Consider the following 22782-nt stretch of genomic DNA (forward strand, 5'->3'; position numbering starts at 1 on the left):
CAGGACCTGCATGTGTAGTTGAGCCGTTGTCTGGCCTGCCGGGAGCCTCTCTTACCCACCCGTGGCCAGTGACCCCAAAGCTGACCTAGTTCTGCAGTTAGGCCAGCCCAAAGGAATTGATCTGAAGTTTTCTTGTTCACTGACACACCTGGGTGAAATATAGCCTTGGGGAGCAATTGGGACTTCATGGCCATCTTTGGAAACCTGAGGTGCAGTCATATTCGCTGGAATAATATATGGGTGTTAAAGGCGCCCCCATCTAGCATTCTGAATATATGTTTAAAAAGACTGCTTGCTCAAATATCTTTACCACTAGTTCTGTTCCAATTTTGAATATAGAGTAATAATTGTATTATAGGTGACTTATAAATGCTTCCTCAATATGTCATCTACTTTGAAATAAATAGAACTACAGAGAAAACTAAGTTGTGGAATCTAAAAAGGAGCATCATTGTAAACTTGGAAAGTGTGGTATTTTATATATAATTATGTTCATGTACCAAAACCAATATAATTTAAATGGGATTTCTCTGAATAAAGTGTATTTTAGTACTTAATGAACTGCCATTTTTTTATCCTATCAAATATATGAGGTCTATAGTCTTGGATTTTTAGAAATTGTGTGGTGACCTCTGTCATAGGGAGCTTCCTTGTCTTCTGGCTTGTGGAGAGAGCCAGTGAGTCTCCCACTGTGCTGAGGATAAACAGTGTCTGAGATCTCTGAGGAACAAAGCTGCCAAGAATGGAGAAATTGAGCTAGGTGTGGTGGTGCACATTTAATCCCAGCACTAGAGGCAGAAGCAGGAGCATCTCTGTGAGTTCCAGGCTAGCCTGGTTTACATAGTTCCAGGACACCTAGGATTACATAGAGAAACGGTCTCAAACAAATGAAAAGAACTGAGAAATAGCAGTTCTGATAGGTGTTGGCACTCAGTGAAGGGGCAGATGTCTGTCAGCTCTGGCGAGATGGTTCCAGAACTCACTTTCCTCAGGGTCTAACGTGCCACGAGGGCGCTTACTGCCCTCATCACTACCTGCCCAAGGCACCTGTGACTGCTTGCATCTCCTGTTAAACCTGGACAGATTGTGAACTCTGTTTTTGGTTCCATAGTCTATCCTCAGACCTGCAGGATAGCATTGAATTAGATTATCGGTAATGAGTTCCATGACTTCTATGTGGTTAGCACTAAACACCGACTGCCATGTCAGGCACCTGTCTTGCCTGATTATCAGGGTAAGAAAACAAGTCCATTTACGTAGGTTCACGGCACTAAGTCAGATGGCCAAGACTTTGTTAAAAGGCTTTTCCTTGGGGCTAGAGAGATGGCTTGGTGCTTAAGAGAACTTGGTCTTGCAACAGACCTGGGTTCAGTTCCCAGCATCCTTACGATTGCTCACAGTCATCCATGTGTGAAACTGTACCTCTAGAGCCCACTTCTGGCCTTGGACACTGCATGCTCATGGTCTGTTTAAATGCAGGCAAAACAATGTTGTTGTTTTTTTAACATTGTTCCCACTGGGCATGGTTATGCATGCCTTTAATTCCAGCATTTGGGAGGCAGGGGCAGGTAGGTATTGTCAAGGCCAACCATGGGTACACAGACCCCGGCTCTAAAAAAATGGAAAAAGTACCTATGATAATACAAAAACACAGCAGACTAAAAGAGTGAACTCTAAACAGCAAAACATAACTGTTCACAATAATGCAATGTTTGCACTTTTGAACACCTTACTGTAATGAGAAAAAACAATCCTCCATTTAATCCAATGCCCAGTATAATCAAGTTTATGAGTCCCGGTGGATTATAAGCAAGCTTTATGTCGCAAATCACTCTTCCTGGCATAATTCCCGTCCCCAGTCCACAGTGTGTACGTTCTGCATGCTTTTCCTCGTGGCTTTCAGTGCAATTTTCATTTAATATTTGCCTTTCTGAAAAAAATATGTTTGTAGAGTTTCTAAGCAAAAGCAACATTTCCTCCAGTGTGGTGGAACTGGGAGCCACAGGAGGTCCAAAATCACGGTAATTTATCGCTTTGCTGTTGTACAATCATGCGTGGGAGTGTTTCCATTAGAAATGTATCCTGCTTTCAGGCCAGCAGACTTACAAAGCCCACATTATGCAGCCTTAGTACAAATGAAGAAAATGGCTGCATTAGCAAATTCAGAGCTGTCACTTTTTTTTTTTTTTTTTTTTTGCATAAAGAATAGGATCATCGGAACCAGGTAAGACAGACTAGAATCGAGACTTCCTGCTCCGGCAAAGTGCTTTGGTCCTTAACATCTTCACTGATCCCGCCCTGGGCAACCACTTGGAACTATTTGACTGTATTCTTTCCAAGGCCCCGTGTTCCAGTGCTCTGCAGACCTACTAGTGGGTTCACAGTAGGGCTCTTGGGCTGAGTCACATGGATTCAAGGCCATGATTCCCGTTTATGAAGTTCCTGGTTTGCGCATGTTGGACAGTTCCCTCTCGTGGCTAGTCTTTGGTTCCCACATGTGGCTCAGCTGGGAGAGTTGGAGTCCTCCAGAAGGCAAGTTCCTACAAAAAGCAGTCAGTGAGGCCAGCAAGGCATGATTTGAGATCTCCAGTAAGTGGATGACCCTCTTATCACTGTGGGGGAGGAGCTGGCACAGGAGGGAACCTGTGCTGCCGTGCAGTTAAGACAAAAGCTTGCCTTTTTAGCAAGGAACAACAGAGCTATCTTCAGTTTGGAGAAACAACACCTAAACTTTACAAACAATAAACAAGCAAGTCACCTAGCCAGTGGGCAGCTAGCATGTGCCGGGAAAGCTCAGCCCGCTTCTAATGCTGCTCTTCTCTGCACTCCGCCTGTCTGCCCTCCTAACCTGGACACGGAATGTTGCTCTGGATCAGGACCCTGAATTTTCATTCATTTCAGGATCGGATGTTGCGGCTTGAGTCTAACTTGTTAATTACTTTCTCTGCCACCAAGTTATTCACCCCAGCTATTCACCTGGACCATTCTAGATGAAGAACCAATTTATCAGACACAAGTGACATCTGAGTGGAGACTGGCATAGACTATTAGCAACTAAGAACATTTCAGGCATGTGCACTGGCTGTGTCGTCCTAAGAATCTGCTTCCTTTGCAGCCAGCTCCCGCCCTGTGCCTCATGGTGGGTCTGCACTAAAACTGGTCCCCTGTGCTAGGCTAAGCATTACTGCTAAGTGACTAACTTAATTTTGGAAGAACCCTTGGCCACAGTTCTGCTACCACTTGAGTTTGTCATAATTTTCAATATCTCTGTTGCATGTGAGTGGTTTAATCGGAGATCAAGAGCTTTTTAAGAATGAGTTGAAAAAAGCAACCAGGAGATCTACCTCTGTGGACTGGCTCAGCCCAGGGAAAGATTATGTCTGCAGTAATCCTTTTAAGAACAAGAGCGGTTTAAAAAAATCACAAGGACTATTGGAGTCAACACAGGTGATTATTTTCGGTTTAATTGTTGTATCCCCCATCAATAGCGTAACTTGAATTTGGAGGGCTTAAAATGTAAATTTCACAACCTTCATCTTCGGATCAAGAGTCTACAAGCTGCAGCCTCAGGCCAAAGCCAGCAGCTGTGTGTTTGTGTAAGCTGTTTTATTGGAACACATCCACACCCTCCACACACTGCTATGGTTGAAGCAGCCTTCACACCGGAACAATAGTGACAGATTGTGACAGGCTGTATAGCTATCAAAGCCTAAAATATGGGCCCTTAGCAGCAAAACTTCGCAGCTCACAAAAAATTCTGCTCCTTTGCAGGATAACGGATCACTGAAGGATATAGGGTGTCCCTAGGGCCCAGGCCCTTCTCTTCCCAGGCCTTGTGTACCCTGGAAAACACTTTCAACAACACAGACCCATGAAGTTAGAGTATTGAGGTGCATAGACACTGGCCTGTGTGTGGGCAGACAGGATGGAGGCCTGCTCTCAGGACAGGCTCCAAAGAACCAGCAGCTGTCTTGACTTTCAGCATCTCTTGTGCTCCAAGTTCTGGGTACCACGACACACTGAGTGGCAAACTCACAAAGTCAGATGACATCTCTCAGTGGCTTCCAACCTTCCCCTTCCCACTCTCTCTATCCAGGCCTAAAGACAGCAGGTCACCTAAGCAGAACAGAGCTGGGATCTAGGGAGGGAATTCTGTGCATGTGGAGTGAGCAGACCGTCCACACGGGAGGACCGCGACAGGATGTACAGTACAAGTAGGATTCAGCAGATGAGGGACACAGACACTAAAGCCAGGTGTCTCCCAGAGACTGAGGAAGACAGAAGGATAAGAGCTGGCGCTGGATGGCAATTTCTTGACATCCAGTCAAGATGAACTTACATGCAGTTATGACTGTGATACACACATGCACATATGCACACACGCCCCCCCCACACACATACATGTGTTCATTCATTCTGCCAGTGGAGAGCCATGATGCAGTAACAGGCAGCAGCAGAACAGATTAATCCCTCAGGTCCAGGCTTCTATCATTTTCCACTAAGAAGAGTTAAGTGTCTACAGAGAAACATCCAATTCCAGGACTGGGCTGGGGAAATTCAAGATGGTACCACAAATACTTCGTTTTGTCAGGACCCTCAATGAATGACAGAGGCATAATTAAGAAGATGCAGAAGCCACCTTGAGCATTCCACTGGCCAAATCAGGGACAATCTGAGCATCAAAATTAATGATAGCAATGGATTATAGCTTGCTAAATTAAAATGGGATTCCACAAGTATATAATTTATGCCAATAACTCGGTAAGTAAATGGAAAGTTTGATGAAGAATGAGCAATAAACAGTTTCTAGGCACTGGCATCCAAAAGGTTTATTCATTATGAAAGGAGAGAACACGGAACACGTGGGAGTCCGACAGACAGGCCTTCCATCAGGCCACCAAAGTGCGCCTCTGTGTGCAATAAGCAGAAAGCACGTGCCGCTTCCTGTGACGCATTAAAACAACGCCATTTCTGGGTATCCCGACCAAAGGTGCCCGGCCTAGACTTAATTCTTAAATGCACCAGATAAACCCAAGCCTAGAGTCAGGGGCATTGAGGAGCTTTCCAAACAGAGAAACCAAAGACACGTGACAATCAAACAGTGCCCTTGACTCTGATCTGGATGAGGAGGAAGAACACTGGATCTCTTTTTGCATCTTGAGTGGCATCTGTGTGCCGAATGGTGGCAACGGGACTGTGCGGACTCCCAGAGTCTACTGGGTGCTGGGAAGGACAGTTGCTGCTCACACTTAAGTCACGGGGTAGCCTGAACACACGGATGCTGAGTCCATGGGTCTGGGTGGCCCTGGAATTCTGCCTATCTTATCTGTAACCAGTGATGTTCTAGTGCTGGCCAGGGACCACACTAGACATAGGCTCTGGGGGACTGGCGGAGAGCATCTCTCTTGGCCCCAAACACCCTCGTCACTGTGTCTTTCAGTGCCTGACTCTAGTTTTCCTGTGGGAACAACACCCCTCCCATCGCTGTGCCTTGAGTCAGATGCTCCTCGATACAGGCGTATAGCATATAGCCTGGGTGTTCAAGCAATCCATCTGCTGGCCATTAGGAAAGGTTAATTAAGGCTAATCCTGAGACCCAGACAGTGGAACTGGGGTACAACTCTGAGGTGGACCAGCATAACCTCTTTAAACTGTTTCTAGAAGCTTCTTGAAATCTAAAACCAGTATCTCAGGCCTGGCCTTTTGCTCTCTAACCCTCAAAGACCTCAGGATGTTTTTATTCCACCACAAAGCAACCGTGGAGAAGACGTTCAATAAGCTCTGAATTGTTCAACTTTGAGGTTTGGAGTCTATGGATCCACACAAAGACAAGAGATGGCACTTTGCTAGTCTGTTTTAGGTCACCTTCTGTAGTGGGAATGGCTTAACAGGTATGAGGATGGTGGGAGATAAAGCTGAACGTTTTACTACTAAACCACTATTCTTTCGGGGTTCCAGAAATTTCTGCATAGCCTGGCTACTCAATTTATACCTAACTGGCTCCCATTCCATACTGAGTTGGGGTTGTTTATATAAAGATATAACCAACAAACATAAATGAGCTACATTGCAGGTGCCACCAAGGCCCCATTTTTTTCTCCCATCACAAGCCCAGGCCAGTGATCAAAAATCCCTTTCAACTGTCTTTATTCTACTGCCATCCTGTGGCTGACCTATGCCACTGCAGCACCAAGGGGCGCATGCTGCTGAGATCTGAGTAATCTTTGTCCTCGCTGGTGTCAGTAGGGCTCCGCTGGAGGCTGTCAGCTCTGGGAGAAGGGTCCCACCAACGGGAGCATCACCAGTCTTGAACTGACTTCTGTTTGATGAACTTTAAGGACAGATAGTACAGGAGCAGGAAGCCACAGCTGATGCCAGTGACGATGAGGTAGGTAGCATACAGTGGGTGCGAGTTCAGGTCCATGATATCGACCATCTGCAGACACAAACACGTGGTGAGTGCCCAAGGATGCTGGCCTCTCAGGAGCCCTTGAATTGGGAATCCCCAGCCTTCATTACTTACCTTTTCTCCGGGAACTGTGAAGGTGTGGTTGCCGACCTGCACTGTGTAAGGGTATCCATTAAATTGAATTTGCATTAGCCCCGAGAAACACCAGCGGAGGAAGGACAGTTTGGAAATCCATGCGGGTACTGAAGACAGACAGCAAGAGCTTGGTTATTTACACTGTCTCTGATGACATTTCTGACTGCCCTGCTAAGTCTCCAACCACTCCTAGAGAGAGGAGTCATGCTGGCTGGAGCTAGGAGAAGAGTCCTCTGAGGACCAAGTGACAAAAGAGACCAGGGGGCCAAGGAGTAATGTCTGTGGCTGGGGACACTGTGCTGACAAGGCTAAGGAGGGGTGACTTACATGCTTGGTCCTAACCAGTTCTAGACAGCCATTTCATTATGCTGCATATACTCAACCAGCCCCACACCAGAGATCTTGAGCCTGGGGAGCACTCTGCTGGGAGAGGAGGACCCTGAGCCTGGGGAGCACTCTGCTGGGAGAGGAGGACCCTGAGCCTGGGGAGCACTCTGCTGGGAGAGGAGGACCCTGAGCCTGGGGAGCACTCTGCTGGGAGAGGAGGATTCTGAGCATGGGAGCACTCTGCTGGGAGAGGAGGATCCTGAGCCTGGGGAGCACTCTGCTGGGAGAGGAGGAAGCTGCAAGCCCTCGCCCAGATGTCAGGAAAGGCTAGCTGAGGAGCCAGTGGTGGCAATGATGAATGTGATAAAGAGGCCCCATAGGCTTCACAGTGAGAAGGCAGAGGTGCTGGAGGCTTCACAAGAGCTGGGAAGCTGGGGAGTGCATGGGGACATCAGAAAGCCAGCAACTCTGAGAGGCCTTAGACAAAAGAGGGACAGAGACTTGTCCCTCAGAAAGCTCACTCTGCCTTTCTGAACACTGTGAAGGCCACTGAGAGACCAGACTCTTTTGCTGGCCCAGGGTTCAATGATGAGGGCCAGAGCCATGTTAAAACCAAGGAGATACTTCAGGCCTGGATCACTGGTGGGTGTGGTGAGGGAGGGAGTCAGGGTGATTTCTGGGTATGTGTGAGGGCTGTGGGAAGTGTCATCTATCCCACAGCCTGCAGTGGAGCTGGCAAAAGCATAAAGAGACACCTAACTGATGAACTTCCATCTCTCGAGAGGATTTAAGCAGCCACAGAGGCTTGGTCAGGCAAAGGAGACCAGGTCTCACCTCCCCACAGGTTGTCCAAGTTTATCATGAAGCCCACAAACGGGTGCAGGTCTCACCTATCCACAGGTTGTCCAAGTTTATCATGAAGCCTGCAGTTAGATAGAAGGAGTTGTAGAGGGCGTTGCAGAAGAAGGAGGACATGTGGAAGGTGGGCAGCAAGGCGGAGGCAGCCAGGGCCATGGTCCTGGAGCAGAAGACCACCAGCCACAGAAACATGAAGTGCAGGAAGAAGAGCTCAGGGACTGGCCGCAGGTTGGTCAGCCAGTAGATGGGCATCCCGTAGATGATGACATAGGCACAGTGCTCAGGCAGTTCGCCGAGGACCTGCAAAACACAGCCCTTGCTGGGATACAGAGCCAACACCCACGTTTGCCATTATCCTAAGATGTTTAAGTAGTGGCAGCTCCTAGGGTGTCAGGGCTCCTTCTCAGGGAAGAAGGGGGTGGCAGGTAAAGACCCACGAACCTGACCTCTCCCTGGGTTTCTGCTGCAGGAGCATTCCAGAGTTATGCTCTATGGAGGCAGCTGTCATATAAACTCTGCTAAGACCTGGCTCAATTCTCCACCTTTCCTGCCCAGACCTGGCAGCTCTGTGGCTTTATGAGAGTCATGTGACCTCTCTGAGCCTCTTCCTGGAAACACCTGCCTGGCTTGCTCAGGGCTCTGGAGATGTAAAGCATTGCTTGGTGTTGCTCACTTCCTTCTCTCTTGGTTCTGCCTACCCAGAAATGTATCGTTTCTGCTTCTCAGCCCCAGCCTTTCTGTGGACCATGTAATGACTAGTAAGTCTCTGAAGCTCTTCTAGAGAATTCGGTATCTGCTGCCACAGAGAATACTTGGCCGGGTGTTTCCACAAAACCCTTTTGTGTAATGCCCGTACAATGCCCAGAAGCACTTGCTATCCGCCCTGACCTTGGCGAAGAAATACGGACCAGGAGTGTACAGTCCATCTTCCAGCTCATAGTACAGCATTGATCTCTCCGAATGACCTAAAGATGGGGAGGAGAAGGGAACGAATGAGTGAAAATCACCTATAGTATTACTGATGTTGCGTCTCTCGGAATGCCATTTGTCTCCGGTAATGTAGCATTGAAATCAGTGATATGAAGCTGGTGTGTTCTTCAGGGGCAGAACACTTGCCCAGCATGCACAGAGCTATAGGCTTAATCCCCAGCACTGGGGGGAAGAGAAGTTATGCTTTCTGAATTTGTTCATGTGCTTTGTAAATAACTGGCATGGTGAAGACACCCCACTCCAGGTGGTCCGCGCCTGCAGCGAGTCACTGCCAAGCATAAATCCTGTTAGGACGGGAACAGCTAAGACACCATGGTTTGCTTTCGTTGCATGCTAATAGTAACATGAAAACTTTCAAAACAACTGCTGCATTTATCACACAAGCATGGTGAAATAGTTCCATAAAGACATTGTCCCAAGGTACTGGGAGAAGCACAGGGATCAGCCTCAGACCAGCGCAGGGGGAGGCTGACGCCCTCGTCCGTCCAGCTGCGCCAGTCTGGTGAGGAGAGTAAGTGACACTCACATTTGGAGACAACATCCAGAATGACATTGAAAGGGATGAGCGCTCCTATCATGAACAGCAGGGCTGCTGTGTCCATGAAGAAGAGCGGCTTGATATCATGGCCATAGTAAAGGAACCCGATGATGAGGGACATCAGGCAGGCTTCCGCCCCGTGGATGAGCAGGGTGGGCAGGTCTCGGAAGTCATTGGAAATCTGACGACTTTTAAAGAAAGAAAGGAAAAAGAAGTGTCAAAGGAACAACATACAGAGCTGCATGACCTTAGGATGGGCATCTCATTGCCAGAAACCTTATTTCCTCACGTGTTGAATGTGGACTGTAATGCCCACCATAGAGTGTCTATGGCAACTAAGGAAGAAAACCGACAGAAGTGGGCACTGAATATGGGATTATCCTTCGGGAGGCATCCTTCTTGTTTTGGGTTTGAGTCAGGGTCTGCGGCTGTATAGCCTAGGTGGCCTTAAACGTGAGATGCTCTTGTCTCATGTGAGCCCCAGAACTGGCATTTCAGACATGCACCACCATACACGGTGAATGATGACTTTTATCAGCAGTAAAACGTTTACTACAGGGAATCATCAAGTATGTCATACAGATGTTGGCCGCAGTATGTCTCGTGATGCTGAAAACCCCCCAGCAAAGAGACCATCCAAACAGACCGTACTGAACGAGAGGCTAAGCCACAGTACTCCATTCAGAGACAAGGTAGAACATGATCTTGGTTTGACCAACTGGCTCCTAAACAATACATGAACCCGCTCCATGTCTGTGTGTGCAGACCCCCAGAAAGACAGCTGTAGTGGGTGCACTTCGATTTCATGCTTTCATTGAGCTCGGGACAGCAGGGACTCTGCCCTTCCCTGGTCTGAGTTTCTTACATGGCTGTTTCTATGATTGCTGCTAATGCGATTTTGTTTTTGTTTAGACAGTAAGATTATCAGGAGTGCTCCATGTCACAGGAGGGCTAGGCTGGTCCTAGGGATGCTGGCTTTCACACAATTACACTGTTTGCTCCCTCACTTGTTCCTCAGAGGCATGGGCGAGCAGGGAGAGAAAAGAGAGACACATACCGGATCAGGGTGGTAAACTGTTGTATCGGTCCGGGCAGCTTAGCGGTAGCTCTGCAGTCCGCGTCCTGTGGGAGGGTCTGGCTGTTGGGAAACAGTGTGTGATCAGGTTGGGGGCGCACCACAGAGAGCTTCCCACTCAGGCAGTTGACCCACTGTACCTGACTGCGTAGGTGCCCGTGTTGAGTTCCTTCGTCTCTGTTTTCCACAGAAAGTCTTCAGAGCCTCTCACTTTTTCTAGGAACAAGGCTGCAAGTGACCGAGCCTTTTCCATGGTGGCCGCTTCCTGTTCTTTGCTGCACCTGTCGATGCTAGTCAAGTCCACTGTAAGCAGAAGATGTAAAGCCATAGGCAGCCTCGTCCCTGGCAGCTCAGCTCTCCCACCCTCTGAGAAGGGACTCGGATGCAATGGTCAGAGCAGAGAGGCAGAGAAACCTGCTTCCCTCGCTCTGCCAGATCCGACCACATAAGTAGATGTCACAGGTGGTCCACAGATCAGGAAGTGGCCAAAAGCAGAGGCTCTGGCCCCAGGCCCCAGGCCCCAGGCCCCAGGCCCCAGGCCCACACCAAGGCTTTTCTATCCCAGGGACATTTCTGGAGTGGGCAGGTACCCTCGGGGCCAAGTGCCTCATCATAGGTATATAACAGGTCTAAGTCCAGCTGTATATATATTTACCTGTTGTCGTAAAGTCATAATTTGACCTCCTAAGTGACCAGGGTGCTGGGGACTAGCCAAGTTCAGTGGTCACGCTGCCCGTGTTAAGCTCTTCCCCAGGAGAGTCTAGGGCAGCCCACCCAGTTGGGGAACCAGGTCACTGGGAGGGACCTTTTGAGCCTGAGAAGATGCCACCCTGCGTGTGGCAGACCCATCCTGCAGCCCTCTTCTCTTGAGGTTCTGCCCTCCCTCCGATGTCCCTGCAGTCCCAGAACGAGCCAGGTCCACCAGTCACAGTGGGGACGGTCCTGCTTTCAATCACACCTCACAAGAAAAGAACATTTGTGGGAGGGGTCACTATGAACCATGCAGGTTCCCTGGGGCAGGCTAGAGCTCAAATGTCACATTTGCTGGGCAGCTTGGGCTCCATGCGAGCAGCTCCTGCATCCTAGATCAATGACAGCCACCTGCCCCGGGCCTACTAGACAAGGACCTTATCCCTGCTCACTCCAAATAATAACAGAAGGAGACATTTTCAAGTCTTCCATGGGCACTGGGTCTTGGGCAGCTGTCCTCTGCCCCCTTATCTGAGGACACTGATCAGAGCATGACACGGGTAGGAAGTCAGGATGGCAACTGGAGCGTGGATAGGAGAGTTGACCTCTCTGCGAGTTCATTGAGGGCATGAGTTCATAGGACAGGGTAGAAAGCCAGGAGAGCGACCTTTCTTCCCGGGTGGCTGAGGATACTGGGATGGCTGTGTGGGTGGCATGGCTAGGAGTCAAGGTTTGGGGCCAGGTACACCTGGGGGAGCTCTGGTTCTGCCCCCACAGCCCTGCTAGAGCATAATAGGCCAGGGGCGAGTTTCCACGGGTCATATGCAAAGCGGAGCTGACCTTGGAGACACCATGAAGGTGCATCCATTGCCATCCTAGGAATAAGTTGGGGTTCTTGGTCACCTAGAGTACTGGTTATAGCTGCTGCTTGCCCAGGCTCTGGTACAATGGTCACTTGTCCACCCAGGCTGTTTATTCCTCTGCTCTCTTGGGGGGGGGGTTACTGGCAGGTGTCCTGAAAGACCATTGCTCCCATGAATGAAGTGGTTCGTAACGCTCTTAATGGACTATTGAGTGCCTGGGACCCCAAAGAAAGGTAAGGCAGTGACCAAGTAAGCAGTCTGTATTCAGAGACCCACTGCTCTGGGTCCTTCTTTCTACGCTGCCTGCCTCTGTGGCACACAAGGGCATATATATACTGTTTCCTGCAGACTGCATCAGACCACAACTGTACAAACTGATCCAAGACTTCCTGAATTATGTCTCCACCCCACCCACCTGCAAATCTCTACCCCTTCCTAACCTGTCCTGCACCGAAGGGCAATTAGTCAGAAGATTGCCATATTCATGCCTTGCTCTTGATCCTGGCAAACTGACCTGTTTCTCCTTGGAATGCTAACACTCTGTCCTGAATCCTCCTCACCCGAGGCATGTGGAACAGTGTCTCCCCTGCATCTTTCCAGTAAGCATTTTGTGTTTGTTTTATTTTCTTCGATGGTTTTGTTTTGTTTTCTTTTGCTTGGGGAAAGGGTGACAGCAAATGGCTGTGCACCAGGCTACACCACTGGCCTCTCTCACTCACCGTAAAAGTCGGCAGGGTTGCTGTAGCGAGGACAAGGGTAGCCAATTTCTGTGAAGTACTGCACCATGTGTTGCGCGGCCCCCAGGTAGATAGGGGTGCCGGATGTCATCAGAAGGACCAGGTCAAACAGCCTGAAGATGTCAGAGCGAGGCTGGTGGAGGGAGATGAGCACCAGCCTGTTGCCTTTGGCCAGGCGGGACAGGGTTCTCACCAGGTTGTGGGCAGTGAAGCTGTCAAGGCCGGAAGTGGGTTCATCCAGAATGAGGATTCCTAGGGACAGTGCACGGTGAGACCCGATGACAGGAAACAGGCTGTCTCAGGGCTCCTCCCCTCTGGCTTCCAGCCTCACCTGGGTTCCACAGAAGCTGCACCCCGATGCTCACTCTCCGGCGCTCGCCCCCAGACACCCCACGCACATATGTGTTACCCACGCGGGTGTTGGCGCACTGCCTCAGCCGCAGCTCCGCAATCACGTCCTCTACCTGAGGGCGACAGGCTTAGCATACAGGCTTCCAGGGCTACACCTTATTTCCCCAGCAGCATATTCGCCCCCATTGTTATGTCCCTAGGTTCTAAGCAGATTCAGCCTGGAAAGCACAGGCTGTGGATTGGGAACCAGACTGGGTTACAGAGGCCACATAATTAGCATCCCCGCTCCCCTGCAACTCACATGAAGCACCCGAAAACCCTCACACAAATAAATGCACACTTATCACCCATTTGAAAAGGTCCGGAAAGGGAACTCATGGGGCTAAGTACATTGGCGTGTAAGGTGAGTTGGTTAAATTGGGCTGGGTCTTCTGGCAAAGTAGGGAAGTCTCAGCCACCAAGGATCACCAATTGGTTACCCTTTTGTCACGCTGGGCCTGAGAGAAGCTCCTGGGCAGGCGCATCTGGGCAACGAAAGCCAGCGTTTCTCTGACAGTCAGGTTAGGGAGCAGCTGGTCATGCTGGCGCACATGCGCCACACATTTCCGCACCAGCTGGGGCGTGCTGGGCTGCCCATTGATCCAGATCTGTCCCGATTTCATCTTGCCACCGTGGTCTCTGCCTGTGATCACATCTAGTAGCGAGGCTCTCCCACAGCCTGCAAAGCCAGAGACACCCCTAAGGGCAGAGGTTCTGCAGAGCCAGCTTGCCAGCTACTGCGCCCCCAACGCTCTCCAAGCACCAGGACGGCTCTACAGAAGCAACCCCGCTCCGGGGAAATGTACACTCTTACTAGACTGCATGTGACAGTTCAGCAAGTGCACCTCAGGCTTTTCTTCTGCAACCAGCTTGAGTGGGTGGGGGACACTTTCAGATAGAAGAAGACTGGAGTCCCAACTGCTACAAGCCTATTGCTATGCCTGCTACACTTTTCCCTTCCACTGCTAACCAATGACTTTCTCCCAAGCCAGGCTGGAGCTAATTACACTGCAAAGTAGCATTTTGAGGCTGGAAAATAAACCTTGGTAACATCTCATCCTTCATCATCGTTTGGCTCTTAAGTGGCTTTGTGGAAATGACTAATTTGGAACATTCGTAGTCTGTCTTTGAAGAATTCAAGACTACAATGTACAGTGGCCGTGGTGGCACACGCCTCTAATTCCAGCACTTGGGAGGCAGAGGACTGTGGATCTTTGAGTTGAAGACTAGCTTGGTCTACAGAACAAGTTCCAGGACAGTCAGGGCTACACAGAGAAACCCTGCCTCAAACAAACAAACAAACAAACAAAAATTCCAAACAACAACAAAAAATCTAAAAAACTAATTCTACTTTGAGAAATATAAGGGAAAAATAACAGGTGTTAGATAGTACGTCATTTTCAAGCACCCTGATGGATAGGCTCTAAATGTATCTATATCCTGTTCTCACATTTAAAACCAGTGTCTTTTTTTTTAATCTCTGCCTTAAAAAAAAAGAAAGAAAATTTAGCCCTTCATCCATTCTGAACAATGTATTAATGTCTATTCATTTGGAAAAGAGAAATTATATTGGAGCTCGTTTCCTCAAGCATTTGGTAGGTTTGCACTCCTTTAGAGCTAATTTCCTGGGAGTCATTTTGTGACAGGGTTTCTCTGTGTAGCCCTGGCTGTCCTGAAACTCACTCTGTAGACCAGGCTGGCTCAAATGCAGAGATCCGCCTGCCTCTGTCTCCCAAGTGCTGGGACTAAAGGCGTGTGCCACCACCGCCTGGCTCTCCTATAACTATTTAAACTGTGCTATGAAGCCGCCTCGAGTTGGAGAATACCCTTCTATCTTGGAGCTGGGGACATTCTACCCAGGTCTCCCGGAAAAGGCTCGACACTGCGGAGTCTTTTGTGAAATCAATAGCTTTTTTTTTCTTTTGTAAACAAGGCAAATGCCTATAGACAGTATATGACAAGTCTTGCTTGGCACATGTCACAAGCTGCCCACAAAATCCCAGAGCCCAGAGGCCTTTGTTTGTGATCCTCTTGCTTGCTGTAAGGGGCATCAATTGGGGGCAGCTTGTCGGCTACATACTGGGTGTGCCTGAAAGGCTTCCTGAAAAGTTAGGTTGAGCAAAATATCCCCAAGAGGAGCCGGAAAGAGAGGCGTCAGCCCTGCTCGACATTGACTTCAGGCTCTGGGAGTGCGGGGCCTATGCCAGCATTCACAGGTACCAGGGATCCCAAACAGAGGGCAGGAAGATCACATTTCCTAAGCAAAACTGTGGCAAAAGGCAGAGGCAGCTTTCCAGCAGAGGGTGCCTGGTGCACTAGGGCAAACATTCTCTCAAGAGCCACGGCACTCAAGAGCCTTATACTGTGACTGCCATAGCCTCACCAGTAACTACATTGATTGGGAAATCCTTTTGTACAGCTGATTCTACAGAACAAGGTAAATGCTTGGAGTTATTCTTTTTAGAATCTATTAAAAATTATTATTTTGGATAGTATGCATTTTCATATTCTCTGTGTGTGATACTAACTAAAGTACTTAAAGTCACAGGAAGTATAATGAATAAGTCTTTCTAATAAAGGTACAACAATTTCAGTCACATGATCTAGAAGCCAAGCAATGCTAAGCCTAAACCTGGACATTATTCAATATGATTCCTGCTCGGCCTCTCTGAAGTTCACCTTCCTTATTAGAAGTCAAGGATGCTGCTGGCTAGAGTGTTATATGAACCAGGGATGCTGCTGGCTAGAGTGTTATATGGACCAGGGATGCTGCTGGCTAGAGTGTTATATGGACCAGGGATGCTGCTGGCTAGAGTGTTATATGGACCAGGGATGCTGCTGGCTAGAGTGTTATATGGACCAGGGATGCTGCTGGCTAGAGTGTTATATGGACCAGGGATGCTGCCGGCTAGAGTGTTATATGGACCAGGGATGCTGCTGGCTAGAGTGTTATATGGACCAGGGATGCTGCTGGCTAGAGTGTTATATGGACCAGGGATGCTGCCGGCTAGAGTGTTATATGGACCAGGGATGCTGCTGGCTAGAGTGTTATATGGACCAGGGATGCTGCTGGCTAGAGTGTTATATGGACCAGGGATGCTGCCGGCTAGAGTGTTGTTATATGGACCAGGGATGCTGCTGGCTAGTGCACCATGTAGACAAGTATTCACCAATATTCACTGTCATGGCCGAGTAATGGCTCGTGTGTCTCCTGGATGCCCAAAATGTCAGATACAACAAGAAAAGACATGTTAAGCCAAAATACCTTTCTCTTGTTTAGATCAGAATCACAGGGTCAGGGCCAGGGTGAGAGGGGCTGAATGAGTGTGCATGTTGTTTAGTTACAAAGTGCGTTTACATATCGCAGCTCATTTGATCTTTGGTTAGACAGTAAACAGCTCTATCAGAAGAGTGTAAAAGCTTGGAACAGATGTTTGAAGTGTTGGGTAATCTTCCCTCCTGGAAATGATTAATTAAAAGGTATAAAATACTCTCTCTAATAGCCATGTAAAGGAGTCCCAAGAACCAAGTGCAAGTTCAAGATTCTAGTCTAGCTAAATTTAGCTCTTTTGGCTTAGTGTTCTCACTTGTCAAATGAACGTGTGTGTATACACATGCATATGCACACAAAGAACACTCTAGAAGTATGGAGGACTAGGTGATTTGAGAACCTTCTTCCTAAAATGTTTTCAGACAAAAAGGGAGCAAGGCAAAATATAATAAGGAAAATGAACGGTTCTCCAAGCCCCTCACCCGCGAGGTTCTGTAATCTCAGATTTGGCCCGTGCCAGTGTTTGCTTGAGACACGCCAATGGTCTGGCTCTTTGCAGGGAGTCGGAGGTTACGCTGGGACTGTGGAGGGGTCAGTGAAGTCAGGGCTCTGCCGAATCATTGTCTGGCCATGACCAGAGTCTGGCTGTGGAGGAACATCGTGTTCTGAAGCTGCCTGTCTTAGTCCAGGGCTAACAGGAGGCAGACGCTATGCCGCAGCTCCAGGTAGATTTGAGTCACCCAAAGGTTCACAATAGCAGCGATGTCCAGGAGTTAGTGGGTGCAGGAGGTGACAGTTGAGCCCAGGTCTGCCTGACCCAGGACCTGTGCTCCCACTCTGCCATATTACTCTGCCCCAGAGTTCTGCAAGCAGGACCCATGACCGAAGGCTATTCTGTGTCCCAGGGGAAAAAAAGTCAGTGCCCACAACTGTCTCTGTTGGTACCTGAGCTTCCTATGATGGCCAGCATCTGCCCACTCCTCACTTTGAAGCTCAGATTCTGGATTCCCAGATCACAGGAGTCTTGGTTGCTGTGAGACCGCCAAGGTATCTTGAACTGAGCCAGCTGCTCAAACCAAGGCACCTGAGAGGCAATGTCCACCTGTGGGGAAATTTTAGAAGGGCCCTGGGGAAGCTGAGTGGTTCAGACGGCTTCCACAGCTTCTGTTCAGCCCTCCTGTGTCTCAGGAGATACCATGCTTCCGAGACGTAAGCGATCCTGAGGCACCCAGATCCTACCAAGCATGGCCGTGAAACCCTACCATCCTGTTCAAACCTAGAGTTAAGGGGACCAGAAAGCATATGAAATAGCAGGAAACAGCAAGCGTTTCCTACCTGCAATGATTGCTTTACATCATTTATCCCGTCTACTGCCCATTGCAAGTGTATGGCATGGGTACCATTGTCTGTTTCACAGACCAGGTTCAAAGCAATTAAGGAATTTACTCAAGCTCACACAGTTTACAGGGTGTGGCAGAGCAGAGAAAGGTTACAAAGTGGTCCATTCCTTTGTTCTAACTCACACCCACAAAAAGGCCAGCTTGGGACTCTGAAGTTCACCATTCTACTTGGGTAGCAGGTCGTCTACCCCTGGGGAAATGGGGGGATGGGAGTCAATGGATTCTGCAAGGGCATTCCTGAGACCCTCCCATGGTAGCCTTTTCATTCTGGATTTTTTATTTGTAACAGGACAACATATTTTATAAAAAGAGACCATAGATAGATAGATGGATAGATGGATAGATATAGATAGATATATAGATGATAGATAGATAGATAGATAGATAGATAGATAGATAGATAGATAGATGTAAAAGGATAAAATTTCAATAAACTCTGTTGTTTAGTTAAGAACCTGTTGTTAATTTCTTAGTTTTGGTCATTAAAACGTAGTTTGGAGGATGTTGACTTTGTGGGAAGCCAGGCAAGGAGTATGTGGAGACACTGTGTTTTACTGTGTGTGTTTTCTGCAGGTATGTACACCTTGCACACGTGTGTGTGGACGCCAGAGACGAATGGCGCTGTCTCCTTTAATTGTTTTCTACTTACTCTTGAGACCTGGTCTCTTGCTGAACCTGGAACAATTGAATGAGCTCTATGGCTCCACCTGGGCCTGGGACTGCAGACAGGGAGGCCACCCAGGCCAGCATTTCTTCTGTGGGTTCTGGAGATCTGAGCTCAGGCCCTCACACTTATGCCTCAGGCATTTTACTGAGTGGGTCATCACCCTAAACCCTATGATATCTATCTGTCTGTCTGTCTGTCTATCATCTATCTATCTTATATTTACATAATATAATAGCACATATATAATATAACCATATCACATTTGTTATATAAACACACACACATATATATATGATAAACACACACACACACACACACATATATGTTTAGAGTGATTTTGAATTTTAAGGTTAGGAGTTCCAGAGACATTTCCCACAGGCCTTAATGGTGAATCTTGACACCCTCCCAGAGCCTCTGCCCCTTTCCACACCTCCAGCTGCAGGTGGTTTTGCATAAGGTAGACAGGGTGTGCTCACCCTTCCTTCCCCTGCACATTCTGTTACGTGCCCACTCCTGTCCCCTCAACTCGGGCATGTGCCCTTACCTGATAGGTGAGATCTCTGACCTCCAGAGTGTTGGACTGGCCACTGTAGGTGAAGTACAGGCTGTTGTCACTTTCAGATGAGAACAAGCTGTCCTGGAGGCCCTGCTGGGAGTCATGGCAGGTAAGAGGCTCCTTCAGAGGACATAGAAGACAGGGGCAGAGGGGAGACCTGTGGGGTACCGGCAGCTGCAGGCAATGAGGCTGAGATCCCACACCGACAGGAGGTGGGGTTGTGCAGGTGGTACCCAGGGCTGAGGAAAACAGGAACACTGTTGGGGTACATCTCCTTTCAGGAGCTTCTTCAAGACAGCTCTATCCTCAGAGATCCTCAGCCTTGGGCTGGTGCACCTGAGCCCATGGAGTTTAAGATGAATGCCACTCCAGACGGGAAGCCCTGTGAGCTGGGGCCAGTAAACCCATGTTTGCCTTTCACTTCCCGTATCTGGCCTATTGTCACCTACCGCCAAATAGACACAGCATGCGAAAGAGACAGACGACAGCGAGGACCCTGAGTATCTGTGAAGTCATCCATCTTATGTTGACAAGGGATTTTGTGACACCAAGCTCTTGAATGTCCTTTCGGTTACATTTCAGACTAAGCCTCTACCATCACCATCTTCATTACCACAGTGACCACGCTGTTGTTATTGTGGAGGTGGCAGTGTATTTGGATTTTCTGTGTGATCATTTGATACATGTGTTCAAATGGGTGCTTAGCACCCCATCCCCTCCACCATTTATTATGTCTTCACATTGGAAGCCATCAAATTCTTCTGGTCATCTATTTTGAAATTTTAAAAACAATTAAATTTTATTTTGTGTGTATGAGTGTTTGCCTGTATATATATATACACATATATATGTATACACACATACATATATGTGTGTGTGTGTGTGTGTGTGTGTGTGCACCATATACGTGCCTGGTACCCTCAGAGATCAAAAGAGGTCCTCTGGACCTGGAGTTATGGATGGTTATAAACCATCCTGTGTGAGATGGGACCTGAACTCGGGTACTCTGCAAGAGCAGCAAGCGCTCTTAACGTCTGAACCACCGCTCAGCCCTATTTTCTGATCTTTATATAAAAATATATAAAATGGTGTAAAGTATAATCACATGCTTCAGAACACCAGAACTTCGTCTCCCATCTCATTCTGACGCCCAGCATCGGACCGCCCCACCCCCTTGCCTGCCCCTCTCAGCACTAGTGATGTGATCTCGTTCTCTGCAGTAGAGCCGTAGTGGGATTGCTTTTTGGGTTTTCTGTGTTGCGTAATCAAATCTACGGCATTAAACACGCTAGGCTAAGCACTGTACGGACAGAGCCACATCCCCGGGGCTTCCCTAGGTTTTTCTTGTTTCTGTTTTTGATTTTTTTTTCATTTTTAACGACTTATTTTTATTTTATGTGTATTGGTGTATTGTCTGCATTTGTGTCTGTGTGAGAGGGTTGGACCCCCTGGAACTGGAGTTACAGACAGCTGTGAGCTGCCATGTGGGTGCTGGGAACTGAACCTTGAAATCTCTAAAAGAACAGCCAGTGCTCTCAACCACTGAGCCATCTCTCCAGCCCCGGGTTTTCTTGTCTTTAAATCAATTACCTTAAGGAGAGAACTTAGCTGATTTACATCGGATAGGAATTAGTTCTTTAGCTGCTTCTGTAGACACAGAGTTCCCGTTGGGCTCACGGGTGGAGGGGCTGCTGAGAGAGGGGCACTAGATAATTTGTGTCTGGTGTGGTGGTGGCGACTTGAGAGGTGTGACATCCTGGGGCTTAGGGGGACAGAGAGGACAAAGGGATGCAGCTGAACAGTGCCCAACTCGTTCCTCTGATTCACCCAAACTCACAGACCCCAGCCACCATGGAGAGACTGGCTTTCCAGGAGCCACACCGACAACTCAGCTTTCGGAAAAAAAAAATCATGTCTGGCTTATGGATGATTTCCGTTCCATTTTAAAATATTTTCCTTGGCACCCAGGAAGGATTTGTTTGACTCTTCTGGAGGTTTTGACATATTCTCTGTATCTTTCAAATACTGAAATATCTAGTCGGCTGACACTTTAATCAGTGTGACTGTCAGAACATCATTTGCATGTGTGACAGGTGACACCCTAAAAAAGCGAAGCGGGTTTATTTGTAGGTACCCAGCACTGCTCCTTCAGGGGTACAGTGTAATGTCTCCTCATATTAACTTTCGGTTAAATTCCCGAGTCAGAGGTGCAGACAAAAAGGGAGAAATGCACAGAGGGCTGTGGCTGGCCCGGATCAACAGAGTGAGTCTCCGGCCCAAGGCACATGCCTGGCCCTCTACTGACCCCTCCAAACATGGTCTCACATGTCTCTACTGAGACCCAGGCTTTCATGTCCCTGTTCCTGTGGGCCCTGATAGCAATACTAGAATTCTCTGCATGCATAGCCCCGATCTCCTCGCTCCTCCCAGGCCTCCACTCTGAGTATGGGCAGTACCATTTAAGGGGCATGCTCGGAGGCTGGAGGGGCAGCTGTCTGTAGCAGGCCTGACTAGAGTGTGGGTGGAAAGAGTGCATAGCCCCTGTGTGAGTTTCTTGTAGAGTGAGATGCTGGGTGGCTTGGTTATGGTATGGACCAGAAGCCAGCACCTCAAGAAGCCCACCATTTTCTAAGCTTACATGCAGAGGTGAATGGGTGGAACCCATTGGACAGTTTTTAGCTTGACTGAACGACTTTTAAGTACAGTGGCACAGGGCATGTCAGTGGCAGGCCACCACAGAGCACCTGCAATAGCAGGACCCAAGAAGAGGGACTTGTAAGCGGCAGGACCTGGGCACACTTTGGGAGCTAGGATTCTGACAGTTCTTTGCCTTTGTAGCTGTGGTGGTAACCTGAAGGGTAAGACTCCAAAGCTACCACCGACTTCGTATCAGGAAGTCGGCATGGACGTTCCAAGAGCAACAGAGGTAGTTATTTCTTCGTGGCGAATTCAGACAGTAGAGTGGGTGGCTGCTGTGGAAGTAGAACTGGCCAGATAGCAGTGCCCGGATTGGTGGATCCCAGGCGGCTCTACCTCGGCCAGAACAGGGAACTGTGCCTCCCTGTTGGATGTGGCCATTTCATTCCCGTCCTCCTCGCTAGAAAAGTGGGCGGGATGGGGAAGCTAGGGGTGGGATCTCCACTAGTGCTTTCTGCTTCAAAGCCCACCCACAGCCCCACTCAGAGGCTGTTTCTCAAGCAAACATTGATCTGGTTTGATGAGGAAGGAAGTCTTGAACCTCCGGTTCCCAGCAACCTGGCTGCTGTCTGTTCACGCCACTCTCTCCCAGTTCATAAGAGCGCAAGCATAAGGTTCTGTGCTCCCATAAAAGCCACCTGCCATCCTCTCTCTCTTCCGCGTCTCGACTACCACTGAGATTCTTGGCCTGACAGTCACATGGGCCAACACTCTCTCAGAAAAGTCCTAGCTTGTGTGGGAGTTTCTGTGATGGAATGTCATTTGGAAAACTGCATCAACCCCAGTCATCCACAAGAAGAAGTGACCTCAGAGGTCTCCTGGCTCCTGAACCTGCTTCCCATCAGCTTCTCAGCGTTGAGGAGACAGGCCCCTGCTGCCTCATTTCCACTTTACTTGAGGACTAGCACTCCTGAGGTAGGAAAGAAAGGCCAGTTCTACCCTGACCCCACCCCACAAGGTGGCTGAGCTTACTCACCGAAGCATCCTGAAGTATGGCCTCATTCCATAGCCGGGACTCCTCTGAGGTCTTCTCAGCCATGATCCTTGATGTCTGTGCCCCTCTGTGTGGCTCCTGTGGGCCTTCCCTGCTACTGGCTGGGCCGGTGCTCTCTGTCTTCCTTTCTTAGAGCTGGGCCACCTGTGCCCTCCTCTGTGCCAGCCCTTTCTCCCAGCATTCCT

General features: G+C 48.7%; 1 protein-coding gene across 4 annotated transcripts; it reads right to left on the reverse strand.

The window, feature by feature from the left end:
- Positions 1-4814: 4814 nt before the first annotated feature.
- On the reverse strand, positions 4815-22778 carry Abcg8 (ATP binding cassette subfamily G member 8). Of its 4 annotated transcripts, none has more exons than XM_038320289.2 (13): positions 22580-22778; positions 18895-18996; positions 17229-17385; positions 13453-13691; positions 12954-13086; positions 12605-12874; positions 10473-10635; positions 10315-10398; positions 9246-9445; positions 8618-8694; positions 7762-8029; positions 6524-6651; positions 4815-6436 (listed from the first exon to the last, which is right to left on the reverse strand). In XM_038320289.2, the coding sequence occupies exons 1-13, from the start codon at positions 22640-22642 to the stop codon at positions 6299-6301; spliced, it is 2022 nt and encodes a 673-aa protein (XP_038176217.1). In that variant the 5' UTR covers positions 22643-22778; the 3' UTR covers positions 4815-6298. The 4 variants fall into 4 exon arrangements, with proteins under 4 accessions (XP_038176217.1, XP_038176215.1, XP_038176219.1 ...); XM_038320287.2 differs by having other exon boundaries at positions 18895-18999; positions 22580-22777; XM_038320291.2 differs by having other exon boundaries at positions 10315-10395; positions 22580-22776.
- Between the last annotated feature and the right edge of the window lie 4 nt (positions 22779-22782).

This window comes from Arvicola amphibius, chromosome 2, assembly GCF_903992535.2.
Source record: "Arvicola amphibius chromosome 2, mArvAmp1.2, whole genome shotgun sequence".
Classification (NCBI taxonomy): Eukaryota; Metazoa; Chordata; class Mammalia; order Rodentia; family Cricetidae; genus Arvicola; species Arvicola amphibius.

Bases quoted from the DNA above. Each gene is read 5' to 3' on its own strand.
- Abcg8 (XM_038320287.2), bottom strand. From the start codon at position 22,642: ATGGCTGAGAAGACCTCAGAGGAGTCCCGGCTATGGAATGAGGCCATA. The intron at 13,087-13,452 runs GTAACCAATTGG...TGTCGCCCTCAG, and splicing joins AGGCCCAGCGTGACAAAAGG to GTAGAGGACGTGATTGCGGA. The intron at 8,695-9,245 runs GTGAGTGTCACT...CCCCATCTTTAG, and splicing joins TCTGGATGTTGTCTCCAAAT to GTCATTCGGAGAGATCAATG.